This window comes from Alligator mississippiensis, chromosome 15, assembly GCF_030867095.1.
Source record: "Alligator mississippiensis isolate rAllMis1 chromosome 15, rAllMis1, whole genome shotgun sequence".
NCBI classification, from domain to species: domain Eukaryota; kingdom Metazoa; phylum Chordata; order Crocodylia; family Alligatoridae; genus Alligator; species Alligator mississippiensis.
Window position 1 is genome coordinate 9,517,656 of NC_081838.1, and position 13,765 is coordinate 9,531,420.

Consider the following 13,765-nt stretch of genomic DNA (forward strand, 5'->3'; position numbering starts at 1 on the left):
TCCCCTGCAAAAATCCTTGATAGGATTTGGAAGAAGCAAGTGACTGTTGGAGCTATGTGAATGCTTCATGCACTGGTGTGGTGGTTGGCCCCCCAAATTGGAAAATATGGTTCGGGTTGACCCAAAGCAATGCATCGTGGGGGTTGTAGTGATAGAAGGTATCGTGTATAGCTGTTCCCCTAACAGGAAACTGCAGGAGCTGGGCGTTTGGAGATGGTGCCTGATGGAGAAGCTAGTTAGGAGCATTTGTCTTCAAGAGGAGGTTAGATGGGCATCTAGCTGGGGTCATCTAGACCCAGCACTCTTTCCTGCCTATGCAGGGGGTCGGACTCGATGATCTATTGAGGTCCCTTCTGACCCTAACATCTATGAATCTATGAGTCAGTTAGTGAAAGACAGGCCAAGGGTCTGCGGCCTCTTGTATACTGTTCATTGAACCGGTGGTCACGCCATGGTGTGTCAGGAGTGGTGAATGGGAAAGAACGTGAAAGAATTTGAGTTTCATACTGAAAAAGAAGTTGGAAACTGAGAGAAGGTAGAGCAGACACGCTGAAGAACAGAGGCCTCTGCAAGGTTAAGTAAAGGGACAGCTAGTCCTGGAAGTTTTGCAACCTCCAGCAGCCCTTCTGATGTCCGGCAGTCTAGCAGAGCCCCCCTGGAGGGCATTCAGACCAAGGTCTGAGTGGGAGGCAGCAGCCACAAGTCAAGAGGAAGCACTACTACCTTCTGAATCTTGCACCTACCGCTTCTCTTGATGCATCCTAAAAGCTCATTCGCCTTTGATGCAGCTGCATCACACTGCTGACTCACGTCGAGTCAGTCTGTGATCTGCCAAGACTCCCAGATCCTTCTCCGTAGTGCTCCCATCCAAGCATGTGTCACCTGTTTTGCATTGCATTTTGAATGACTCTTTCTGAGGGGCAGCACCTTGCATTTGTCAGCACTAAGCATTATGCGGTCAGTGCCAGCCCAATTTCTCCATCTGTCATGATCCTTCTCAGTTGCATTCCTGTCCTCCAACATGTTTGCAGCCCTTCCCGTTTTCATGTTGCCTGCGGACTTGCTCAAGAAGCTCCCAGTGCCAGCATCCAAAATCATTAACAAATACGTTGAGCAGCACTGGCCGAATGCTTTGTTTTATTTTCGAGTTATTTTAATCCTTGATGATGCAGCCCTTGGCGTGCGGTGCTAACTGCGACCGTGTCCAATTGTTCGGGACCTGGGTTGCCATATAGCTTTATCCCTGCTCAGCTCACCTAGGAGCGACCAGAGACTCCCTGAGACAAGAGGCTCCCTTTACAATGGAAAGACCTTGCAGCCTCATAATGAACTATTTACAAATTTTACTTATACACAGGAGACACTTGCAACATCCATACGAACAGTAAATAATATCAAAAGTTGGACACTCTCCGTTTCCAATGCACAAGGATGAGTCCATACAAGAATAACAGTTCAGAACTATTTACACCTAAAGGATGCTCAAATCAATGAATACGAAGCTAATAACTTAGGCACGATGCATTAAATCCCTAATTAATTATTTACAACTAATAGCCAGTCACCACGATTTTTGCCCAATGAATGGAGGGAGGGCTCGCTTTCTCTTAAGGCACACCAAGGCTTCCCTTAGGGTTGTGGTCTCCTGGGTCTCAACCCACACGGGCATCCTGGGGACTTTCCCTAGCTGGCATCTCTTTTTTCCAAGCTGTCCCAGTCCCACCACCGTCCTTTCCCCAGGTGCTCACACAGGGGGTTTATCACACTCTTTCCGACCCCCCCCCCCCCCCCCGCAGTCTCCAAGGCCAGCAGGGAATCGCCTTCCCGCTCTCTAGAGGCTTCCCGGGGCTATGTCCCCATCCCAAGGGATTTGTTCAGCTCGCTCACAAACTCCTCGTGCTCTTTCTAGGGGTCTGCTCTCTCCTGCTTGACCCGTCAGGTGGTCCGCTGGCTTCTGGCCCGCCTACGAAGGGTCCAGCAGGCAACCACAGGGTGAGACCACGCTGCAGGCTCTCATAGATTCATAGCTTGTATAAGGGGCTGGAAGGGACCTTGCAAGATCATCGAGTCCAGCCCCTTGCACTAGGTAGGAAAGACAACTGGGGGTCAGGAGACCCCAGCGAGGTGACCGTCCAGTCTCCCCTTGAAGATTTTCGGGGTAGGCGATTGCACCACCTCTGGAGGGAGCTTATTCACCCTGACTGTGAAAGAGTATTTCCTAATTTTGAGCCTCAATCTGTCTTCCAGGAGTTTGTGGCCATTACTCCTGGTTTTCCCCAAGGGTGCCCTGGTGAACAGGTGTTCGCTGAGCCCTTAATGTAAGCTGCTACCTTCTCTTTTTAAGGCTGAAGAGTCCCAGGTCCCTCAGCCTTCGTATGGCTTGCCGTGCAAGTCTCTGATCATACGGGTGGCTCTTTTCTGGACTCTCTCGAGCTTTTCCACATCCCTGTTGAAGTGCGGCGCCCAGAACCGGACGCAGTGCTCCAGCTGCGGTCTCCCAGCCCTTGTCATGCAGCGCGCACCTCTCTGTCTCCACCGCGGGGGCAGACAGACACTTGGTTTTAAGGGGAGCTGCCCAGCCAAGCCCTGGGCTGGAATTGTCTCGGGCTCCCAAACTGGTTTTTGAATCTTGCATCCCCTTGCTGGGGATCATCTGAACTACAAATAAGGTGTCCCTGTTGGGACAACCTCCCTCAGGCATTCAGGAAGAGAAGACTTGGAAGATAAATGCCCCTTAAACTGCCTGTTACATTGAGAATTGGGAATCCCTCCAGCAGGAAAACCTTGGGAGACCTCAAAGGGCTGAATCACCGCTCTGGGAAAACGCCAACATTTTCCACTCGTCTGAAATCTTTCCGTCCTTTTTTTCTTCCCAGCTAAAAGCATTCACTGAATTGAACTGGAATCCACAACCAGCCGGGTGTTGTGAGCGTGCTTGTTAGGTTGAAGCCACACGATGGTGGTGATAACATCACAGCGTAGTTGTGTGAGTTGGCTGGAGACACCAGCATGACTCAGTACCTGTAACAGCTAAGCATAAGCCCAGTCTGCAATCGGCACAGAGGAGTTTTGCTGATCAAACTATTGCTTTTCCTGCATCATGGAGCTGGGACGTGAGACCTAATCGTAGTGCCATGCCCCTCATGGGTAGCAAACAGGCACACAGTGCATTTGGCAATATGTAAGGAAACAAGAGAGTAAGTACCCAGGTTGACACCCATGCCAAGGTGCTCTGTACATTTGCTGAACATTTGCATGGAACAAATTGCAAAGAAAGCTAATGGCATCCTCGGCTGCCTTAGTAGGAGCATTGCCAGCAGATGGAGGGATGTGATTCCTCCCCTCTATTTGGCACTGGTGAAGCCACATCTGGAGTCCTGTGTCCTGTGGTGGACCCCTCTCTCCAGAAAGGATGTGGACAAACTGGAAAGCGATGGGCTCAAGCTGCAGGAAAGGGAAGTTGAGGTTAAATGTAACCTTCTCAAGGAGCAATGGGATCAAGTGAAAGCAGGGGAAGTCTAAGTTAATATAACTTTCTAGCTAGGAGGGTAGTAAAGCACTGGTGGTCCCTTCCAAGCCTCATTGTCTATGATTCTATGTAAGGAGAGCCAAGACTGATTTCGCAAAGAGCTGTGCTCCCACCTTTCTCGGCTGAACTTTGTTTTTATATCTATCTCCTATCTGCCTCCTATCTCCACACCCACCACCATCATACGAGAGCCATGTTTCCGTTGACTCTTCTCTGCACCATTGGTTTGCTTCTGTCCTCACAACCAAGGGGACTTGCTCTCCATGTTGTCCATCACCCACCACCTTCATATGAGAGCCATGTTTCCGTTGACTCTTCTCTGCACCATTGGTTTGCTTCCGTCCTCACAACCAAGGGGACTTGCTCTCCATGCTGTCCATGCCATTCCTCCTCCCTGCGGTTGTCCCTGCTGCTCATGACACCCGATAGTCCATATTCCCAGAGTGCAGGGTCCCTCCTGGAAAGGAATTCAGTCCATTAGTGAAAAGAGCTCACTGAAGAAGGTGATTTTGGAAAGGTCTGATCCCCAGTCCCAGGTGAAGCTGTCTATACCTAGAAAATGCAGAGCCTCTTTGAAATGCGATCAGTTAAGTTCCTGGTCTGATTGGGAAACATGCTCAAAAGCCACAGGCAATTTTCAGTGAAGAAAGCAGATCCAGGGTGTAATCAGAGGTATGTATTAGGAGTGGTGAAAGCCATGCTATAACTTGACATTCACTAAAGTGTCAGGCTGCCATAGGGTTTTGCAGTGAGAGGTCTAGATCCAGGTCCAGATAAATGCACAATAAGGAGTTGAGAGAGGACAAAAAAGCGATTAAGTACATCATTGGGAGTATAGCCTCCCAGTCATTGTAAATGTCTGCAATCCTTCTTAGTCACTGCAAGCTGCCATTGGGCAGGTATTGCATTATTCACCCACGCCAAGTGCAGGAAGACAATTACTTGGCATCCTCCTCAACACCCAGGCAAACCCAGCCCAGCTCCTGGAACAGATAAAAGGGAGCATCTCCAGCCTCGGAGTCAGAGGGACTTTCTTCCATCCTCCCTGCACTCAACTGCTTGCAGCTCACCTCCAGTAACCCTTCTCTCCATTTGTATCTCGGCTTGAGAGGAGCAGCCATGGCTCTGCAGTCATGTACTAAATCCATCGGAGGCAGCAAAAGAGGCTATAGCTCGTGCTCTGCCATTGGTGGTGGTGGTGGAGGGGGGAGCAGAGTCAGGAGCAGCTACAGCTCGTATTCCTCCCGGGGCTATGGAGGTGGTGGACGGTGTGGTGGTTTCAGCAGCAGGAGCTATGGTGGAGGTGGAGGCGGAAGGATTTCCTCTGGGTTTTATGGTGGAGGATATGGCTGCCAAGGTGTTGGCTTTGGTGGTGGGGTAATGGGTTATGGAGGAGCTGGTGGCTATGGAGGAGGAGGAAGCTGCATTGTAGGAGGACTAGGTGGCTATGGAGGAGGCATGGGAGGTGGCTTTGGTGGAGGTGGCTTCGGTGGTGGTGGCATGGGACCAGTGATGGGCGGTGGACCTGTGGGTGGCTTTGGCGGTGGCGGTAGAGGATTTGGTGGCTTTGGTGGACCTGGGAGTGGTGGCCCTGGGTTCCCTAGAGGCATCCAACCTGTTCAGGTGGATCCCAACCTCATGAGGCCAGTCCATGTGGAGATTGACCCCCAGATCCAGCAGGTGAAGCAACATGAGAAGGAGCAGATCAAGACCCTCAACAACAAGTTTGCCACGTTCATCGACAAGGTAAGGAGATGGGGCAGTGCTTGCAGCATGGGTATTTTGAGCTGCTTTGTCTGTGTGTACAAGACTTGATGTTTCCAGGTCTATACTGTTAGGAAAGGCAGAATGAGAGAGGTTTTTCTATTGATTTTTGGTCAGGGACTTGATTGAATACTTCAGCCACAGATTCTGCTACCCCAAGCAATGCTTCTGCCTTAGCTGGTGCATGCTCTAGCAGGTGAAGTTGTAGCCATTATGTCACCTTCAGCCTCCCTTAGCAGGTTTCACTATTGCATATGTTTCTTCCCAAGCTGTACCATGGGACCTCCACTAGGCTGTTAGTAGGCTGAAATATTCAGCTTATTTCAACTTGCCTGCCTTTTTCACAATAGTGCTAGATCTGTCATCTCAAGTTCCCCTGGCTGGTGAACGTTTTAGAGGGACCCCCGAAAGTATGATAGAGTATGGAGTGGGGGAATGAGGAAGGAAAATATTCTTGCGCTCATGTGTCCACCACAAAATTCTGGAATGTAATACCTGCAAAAATTGCAAACCTTTCCTCCTGGGGTGCCGGCAATTAAAAATATGGGGAGGAGGAAATTGCAAGAAAAGCGAGTTGAAATATTTCAGTTTGCTTATTAAATTCCCAGAATGTCACAGGGTTTTGAACTGTGTTCAATATCATTGAATCATAGAAAATGAGGGTTGGAAGGGACCTCATGTAGTCCAATTGCTAGCTCAAAGCAGGACCATCCATGACTAGATCATCCCAGCCAAGGCCATGAATGACTAGTGCCCTTGGTGGCTGGGGGCCATGGCAGTGCTGGTGGTGGTGGGAGCGTGCCGCCGGCAGCAGGAGCGCGGCGGTGGTAAGTGGGCAGTTCCCGCAGATGCCGCTGGTGCTGTCGATGGCAGGGAGGTGGCAAGCACCCACCAGGGTATGGCTGACCACCTGCAGATGCCACTGGTGGTGTTGGCAGTGAGGATATGGAGTGTGGGGTGGCAACTGGCAACCGCCCACAGGCGCTTCTGATACCGCCAATGGTGCCTTTTTGTAGGGGGTGCACCGCCATGCACAGGGGGTGCATGTGCACCCGCGCGCATCCTCTACACATTGCCAATGGTCAAGGCTTTGTCTACTCAGGTCTTAGAAGCTTCCATGGATAGAGATTCCACCACCTCTCTGGGTAGCCTTTCCCAGTGTTTTACTACCCTCCTAGGGAGAAGGTTCTTCCTAATATTTAACTAACCACAACTTCCCTTGCTGCAATGTGAGCCCATTGCTCCTTGTTCTGTCATCTGCCCCCACTGAGAATAGCCCAGCTCCATCCTCTTTGCAACCACCCTCCTATGTCCCTAATGTCTTGAAAGTACTATACAGCTCTAACGTTATTTTGAAACTTCCTTGCTTTTCTGATTCAACAGGATCCTTGCTTGACTGTTTATGTTCTTCCAGACTTGATAGGGGAATGGCTTATCTCTCTGTCTGTTGGGTTTCAGGTCCGGTTTTTGGAGCAACAAAACAAGGTTCTGTCCACAAAGTGGGAGCTCCTCCAACAGCAAGGACATAGTGGTCCAAGGAAGGACCTCAGCGACATCTTTGAAAATTATATCCAAAACTTGAGGAGGCAGCTGGACTCTATCCATGGTCAGAGAGGACAGCTGGAGTCAGAACTGCAGAACATGCAAAACTATGTTGAAGACTACAAGAACAAGTAAGTGGAAAAGAAACCATTTGCAGACTCCAGGTCCAATCTGCTTGGTCTTTCAGGATGTTCTTTCCCAAGTTTCAACTTTTTGATAGCAGTTATAGCCTAAGGCGTTGGACATGTCCCTGTGGGGAAAGGACAGATGCACACTCTTCTGCCATGAGAAGTCAATGAAGGTTGATCAGTGAATTTTCACTCCAATGTTCAAACCTGTTTACAAAAACATGCCTCGTACCAAATGTGTGAAATATATATAAACCCCACTTAGACATCTAGGTTGTTCACATTATACTTGGCTCGTGGAACATGACAAAAGAAAGTAAGTTATTTGTCAGAGTAAGAAAGGAAACAATTGAAAGAGATGTGCAAGTCCAAAAGGCTCAGCCGTTCAAGCTATTCTTCTTCAACTCACTAATAGCAAGTATTGGTGGAGGATGCCAGTGTGGCTCAAGAGATTCAGACACCTCTTTTTCATCCAAATGTGGGTGTTGGTGTGTGTAGTAGGGGTGTGGGGGCAGAGATTTCCAGGCAGAAACCCATGGTGCCTATGGAAAGTGCACCATTAATTTATACTTACAATATGCATGACGTAGTTTGATCTACAGGCTTCAGACCAAGTACAGGATGGACACACAGGGTGAAGTTCTGGTAAAGCATGGCATGGAGCTGAAGGATGTAAAATTAGACACGAGCTAAATGCTGACCATTCCCCTGTAGTTTGGAGTTAGATGTTGGCCCTTGACATTGCACTGGACTTGCACCCATAATATGCTCTCTCTGTCTGTGCGCATGCACAAATGTGTGTGTGTGAGAATCACTTTGTTGGTTTCTTACTCAGTAAAAGTCAGGCAAGCCAACTTGTCTCTCTTTGCCTTGAACAGGTATGAAGATGAAATCAACAGGCGCACGGCTGCCGAGAATGAGTTTGTGGTGCTGAAGAAGGTGAGCGATGCAGCTAATGAAAGGATGCAGGGGACAGGACACACCTAAAAACACCCGAGTTTGGGAGTTGTGGGTCCTCTGTGACTGGGAAACCTAATTAGACAGCAACATAATGTCCACCTGTCTCCCGCTGAAGCACTTGCAGTGTCTAGCACTGAAGGCGCTCGCCATAAGAACACGGTTTAATGACTTGGAAGCAAGGTTCCTCTCTAGATAACACAGGCTGCGGCTCTCTCTGCTGTGCTTGGGGCTGCTCCAAGGAGACTAAAGAATTTTCTGTCCCTTCGATCTTTCTTTCAGGATGTGGATTGTGCCTACATGACTAAAGTAGAGTTGGAAGCAAAGGTGCAAGCTCTGATTGATGAAATCAACTTCCTGAGATACGTGTTTGAGGAGGTAAGGAGCTCCCCCTTCTCTTGGGCAGCTGGCAATAGAGCTGAATCATGACCAGCTCTCACCAGAGCTATTGCGATAAAAACGTGAAAAAGAAACTATTGTGATCTGTCCTCTGAAACTCTTGAAACTACAACAGGATATTTCTGGTCTAGTTCAAGACAGCGGGAAAGTGGTACAGCAGAGCGATAGCAGGCATGAAACGCTCGGCAGCACTGACTCGTGCTTTAATGCTTTGCAGGAGCTGTCTCAGATGCAGACGATAAGTCGTGACTTGTCTGTGGTGGTGTCTATGGATAACAGCAGGCACCTAGATATGGACAGCATGATTGATGAAGTCAGGCGTCAATATGAAGACATCGCTCGGAGCAGCAGAGCAGAAGCTGAGGCATGGTACCAGAGCAGGGTGAGTAATACATTAGCGGATGGACCAGAGAGGCTAAGCTTGCTGCTGATTGACAAATGCTGGTCGTTTAGAAAGAAAAACACACAGAAAATCTTCCCTTTTAGTTGAAGGTGCACAAAGTCCTGCTGCCCTCATTGGTGTCCCTGCTGGTGGTGGTGGTGTCCCACCACTCTAACTGGTGTCACGGTTAGAGTGGCCAAAGTCTGGAACGGGCTCCCAAGGGAGGTGGTGCTCTCCCCTACCCTGGGGGTCTTCAAAAGGAGGTTAGATAGGCATCTAGCTGGGGTCATCTAGACCCAGCACTCTTTCCTGCCTATGCAGGGGGTCGGACTCGATGATCTATTGAGGTCCCTTCCAACCCGAACATCTATGAATCTATGCTGCTGCAGGAAATCTGCAGAGGCCCAAAGGGGTGGGATATGGGTACGGGACATTCATGCATATCTTGCTGCAGTCTGTGGTTTTCCCATAAACAATCCACGTGGTTTTTCCTGGCTCCCAGTACCTGAGCAAACTCCATTTATGAATGCTCCAGGGATGTCCATGACAGATCCAGAAATGGATCTCGGCACTGCCAGTTCCAATGTGGGGCAACCCTTGGGAAACCAGTGGGTGTACACTGCAGTAACTGAGACTTGTCTCCATTTACACTGGCATAACTGAGAGCAGTATGTGTCCCACAGCCTATAAACCCATATATACCTTCAAGCTCAGCACCTAAGCTGTGGGACAATATTGGTCAGCATTATTGCCTGTAGCCACAACACACCGACTACCTAGCCAGGAAGAAGTTGTTTGCAGGGCTCCGGGTGCTGTGCTGAATAGGTTGTTCTGTGTGTGACACTCAGTATGAAGAACTGCAGACCACGGCGGGACGACATGGAGACAACCTGCGTAACACCAAGCAAGAGATCCAGGAGCTGACCAGGTGTATCCAGAGGCTGCGATCGGAGATTGAGAATGTGAAGAAGCAGGTAAGGGCCGTGGGCTCTTCATCCATACCGCGGTGGGGCTGGGCCCAGCAATAGCATTCACAAGGACTACCTGCAGTGGCAGTCGAGATCTGGCTGGTGCCAGGAGTCTCCAGGCCACGCTCCTGGTAAGGAGTGCCTTGCATTGGGTGAGCTCTGAACAGCTTGGGCACCTTGCTGTCCTGTTTTGATGGGGACGGGTCAATACAGACACTTGATGGAAACCTGAGATTTGCCAAAATAAAAGTGTGTGTTAGAATAGGTCCACATTGGGTGGAAAGTTTTTCAGAATTTGGTTCATTCTTTTTCTCTGAACTCCTCCCAACTTTTGAACTTTAGCAATACATTTCCTTTTTCTTCCAAAGATCATGTGGGGTAAGACTCTTTCTCTGCCCCAAGCTCCAACCAGCCTTGTTCCTCCCTTCATACCTCCTCTGACAGAGGAAAGGCCCCGCAGGAAAACTGAGATGTCTCCCTTCTCCTCTTTCAGTGTCAGCAGCTGCAGGCAGCCATTGCGGAGGCTGAGGACCGGGGTGAGATGGCCCTCAAGGATGCTAGGTGCAAGCTGGAAGAGCTTGAGTGTGCCCTGCACAAGGACAAGGAGGAGCTGGCTCGCTTGCTGAAGGAATACCAAGAGCTGCTGAATGTCAAGATTGCCCTGGATATAGAGATTGCCATGTACAGGAAGCTGCTGGAAGGGGAGGAGTGCAGGTGAGTGCCATACCCAGGTGATCTGTACGAGGTGGGATGGCCTTACACAGGCAGGATTCGCAGCTGGTGCAGAACAGTTGTATTTCCAGCGCTTCAAGGAGCAATGAGTTGATGGATCCCACATGAACATACGGCCCACTGCCCTTTAGACTGCACTGTGGAGGGGACAGGTGTAATGAGTGCAAGTTTGAAGCAGACACATGAATGTAGGAGCTGCTATTTACTGAGTCAGACTGGGGTCCATGTTGTCCAGTAAATGGTCCATCTTGCCCAGTGGCAGAGAGCGGATGCTGAAAAGGAGAATGAACGGGGGTTGACCAGGGTTTTTTCCCCTGTTCCTCTCTCACTTGCAGTCTACAGCATTTAAAGTTTAGGAAGTCCCATGCTCAGTAGCTAGTGATGCCCCTATCAGTCCATGCAATAAACCCTGTGAGAACACTGGAGCTGCTAATAATACCCTCAAAACCATCCAGACTTGCCGCAGTGTCTATGGCAAGTGCTGCTTGGTAAGAGCTGAACATTGTTTTTGTGTTCAGGATTGTGCTGGGAGCTGTTTTGGAGTTTCGGGGGGGCATTGAACAGGTTGTTCTGGAAGAAAGCCCCACGTGAACGGTGCTCTTGTGTCTTTGTGACATTTCTCTAGTATATGATATTAGATGAGGTTGAGATAGAAACCCTTGGGCTGAACTGCTTTTTCTGCTGTCACAGCTGTCTCTGCAACAGAATTCCCCCCATGTTAAATGATGAAGTGCTGGTCATTGAAGAAAGGCCTTTGCTTCATTTTTCTGGGTGTTTGGGGAAGAGCTGGTAACCCTGAGAAGAATGAAATGTAATGAAATGGCCTGTTACTATCTCAACCTGCATTGCTTGATATGTGCAACCTTGTGCGTTTTGCCCTTCTCATGATAATGGCAGTGGTGATGCCTGTATTGCCGCATTTGCTAAAGACTTGTAACCCAAACGATCTAGCTGAATATACACGGTCTAAATGTAGCGGTTTCTAATTGTAGTGATTTCTAATTTAAAGAACACAGTGAACAAGGAGCATATCTAGAGGGTTTTTCCCCTATTTAAAGGGACAGTTCTGGATTCGTGTCCCTTAAAGGAGTCCCAGCTGCCATTTACCTTAATGGCAACACTGCAACACGGCAGGGATCTTTGTGGCAATATGAATCAGACTCCCTCTGTTTGAAATAGTTCAAAGCTGAGTGGAGTTAATAGAAGTTGGATATAAAGGGGTGCTCAGGGAATGGCATTGCACTACAGAGGTGAAGTGCACAGCTGGGTGCGTCTCAGTGTTAGTGGGATTTATTTCCACGGGGTGACTGACCTCTCTCTTCCTTCCCCCGCACAGGCTGAGTCAGGATATGTCCAACGTGAATGTCTGTAAGTACTTGCCTCTTTGCTTTATTGTGGGTTATTGCTGGAGCTGGGTTCCTGTGGTTGCTAAATGCCTACCTGAGTAGGGTGTTCCCACTGTTCCTCTCCTTGAGCCATTAAGTGACATAAGAACATAAGAACAGGCATGTCCTGGGTCAGGCCATAGGTCCATTTTGCCCCGTCTCATGTATCACACAGCAGCAGAGAGCGGATGCTAAAAGGGAGTGTGGACTAGGTCTGATCAGGGATGTTCCCACTGTTGCTCTTGTACTTGCAGGCTCCGGCATATACAGTCTAGGAAGTTCTGTATCAGTCTCCGGTTATTGCTGTGTTTTCGGCTGTCACACCTTCTCTCTACTCCCATAGCACTGTGAGCTCACTGCTGCACCCTGGTGTGTGGGTTGATAGTATATTCCTAGACGTCCTTTTTTTCTTTTGAAACCTGGGACTCCTGTCCACAGTAATCCTATGGTACCTCCCTTACCTGCTGAAAAATCTGCCCTATTGGATTTGATGCAGTCTTTGATGTAGCATGCCTCTTCCCTACCTGTATGACCTCTTCTGTCATTCCTGTATAATTTTTACCCTGATATTATAGCATCCCATTGCTTTATCCTCATTCCAGCATGTTTCAGAGAGACCTTTTCTGTCATGGCCATTCTTTAGTGCTAAGCATTCAAGTCTTCCCACCTTTGCTTTTCTGAGTGACTTCTGAGTGGTGACCAACCTGTGCTTCCCTTGCAGCGGTGGTGGGCAGGACCACCATTTCTGGAGGCCATGGAGGAATTGGCGGCGGATTCGGAGGCGGAAGTGGATTCGGAGGTGGAAGTGGATTTGGAGGCGGAAGTGGATTTGGAGGAGGATGTGGAATTGGAGGTGGCATTGGAGGAGGTGGAATCGGAGGAGGCATGGTAGGTGGCGGGTATGGAGGCAGCTGTGTCAGCGGAGGTGGCATGATGAGCGGTGGTTACTCCTCTGGAAGCGGAAGAGGCTTCAGCTGTGGCGGAGGCAGCATCGGCGGTGGATCCTCCTCGTCTGTCAGGAGATGCATCACAACTACGACCGTCAAATCTTCAGGGGGAAAGTGTTAAGCCTGGGAGTCCTTCTTCCCAGGGCAGGAAATATCTCTTCTGCTCTCCTGGCTGCAGCACAGCCCCTCTCCACCCAATCCTGGCATCCAGAAAAGAAACGAACTGTGCCCGGCCACTCAACCCCCTCCATAGACCCTCTTCTGCCAACTGCCCATGCTCCTAGGGGGAGCCGTGTGAGAAGACACCACCCTCTTGGACACCACCACCATGGACCTAGGTTTTCAGCAAGCTCCAGAGTCTTGTTCAGACCTAAGCAATATTGCAAAGTTAGGGAGCTGTGCCAGGAAACGCATCCCTGGAGGCTAGCAGTTAGCAGAGGGTAGATGAAGGGAGGAGCGCTCTGCCTCTCTCGCTGTGCTGTATCTGTTGAGTTGTTGTGACTGCCCTGTGGCAATGTGTATAAAACTCCTTCTTCCCCTTCTCTTTCCTGAGCCTTCTTCTTCAATGGCCACGTTTCCTTGGGTGCTCTAGTTTACTGCATCGCACGTCCTGCATTTGCTCGCTTTACAAACAGCAGTAGGCCATGCTTTCCCATGTTGAAGTAACAGTTCAGTCCAGACAGAACGGAGCAGGAGGAAACTTCTCTGCTGGTGCCTAGAGAGGTCAATACATCCGCTATCTGGAACGAGTAGGCAGATGCAATATTTGGGTAACCCCGGGTATACTCTAGCCAACCTTCCCCAAAATGAGTGGGTATTAATCCTGCTTGTGTCCTCTCAATTGTTAGTTGTACTCAGTTCTGCCTGATGTGTGCATGGCTTCTTTTTAAGGTAACAGAGCAAAATGTTCTCCCCAAAGTCTTCTGTGATGTGGAATGTGCTTGTATTGTATTGTCTCCTTACCTTTTCTGCTCATGGTCTGTCCCATTTTCTAGGGGTACGGCCATTCTCAATAAATTGCAGACAAATCAA

The 13,765-nt window shown here is 49.4% G+C and overlaps 1 protein-coding gene across 1 annotated transcript; it reads left to right on the top strand.

Moving 5' to 3' along the window:
- The first annotated feature begins 4,434 nt into the window (after positions 1-4,434).
- LOC132243169 (keratin, type II cytoskeletal 4-like) lies at positions 4,435-13,765 on the top strand. Its single transcript, XM_019481092.2, has 9 exons — positions 4,435-5,275; positions 6,752-6,966; positions 7,842-7,902; positions 8,203-8,298; positions 8,537-8,701; positions 9,550-9,675; positions 10,163-10,383; positions 11,738-11,769; positions 12,508-13,765. Exons 1-9 carry the CDS (start codon positions 4,649-4,651, stop codon positions 12,852-12,854), a joined length of 1,890 nt encoding a protein of 629 aa, XP_019336637.2. The 5' UTR covers positions 4,435-4,648; the 3' UTR covers positions 12,855-13,765.

Excerpts from the sequence above, each read along its gene's own strand:
- LOC132243169 (XM_019481092.2), top strand. The coding sequence starts at position 4,649 with ATGGCTCTGCAGTCATGTACTAAATCCATCGGAGGCAGCAAAAGAGGC. Across the intron at positions 7,903-8,202 it reads AGTTTGTGGTGCTGAAGAAG|GATGTGGATTGTGCCTACAT; the intron begins GTGAGCGATGCA and ends TCTTTCTTTCAG. Across the intron at positions 11,770-12,507 it reads TATGTCCAACGTGAATGTCT|CGGTGGTGGGCAGGACCACC; the intron begins GTAAGTACTTGC and ends CTTCCCTTGCAG.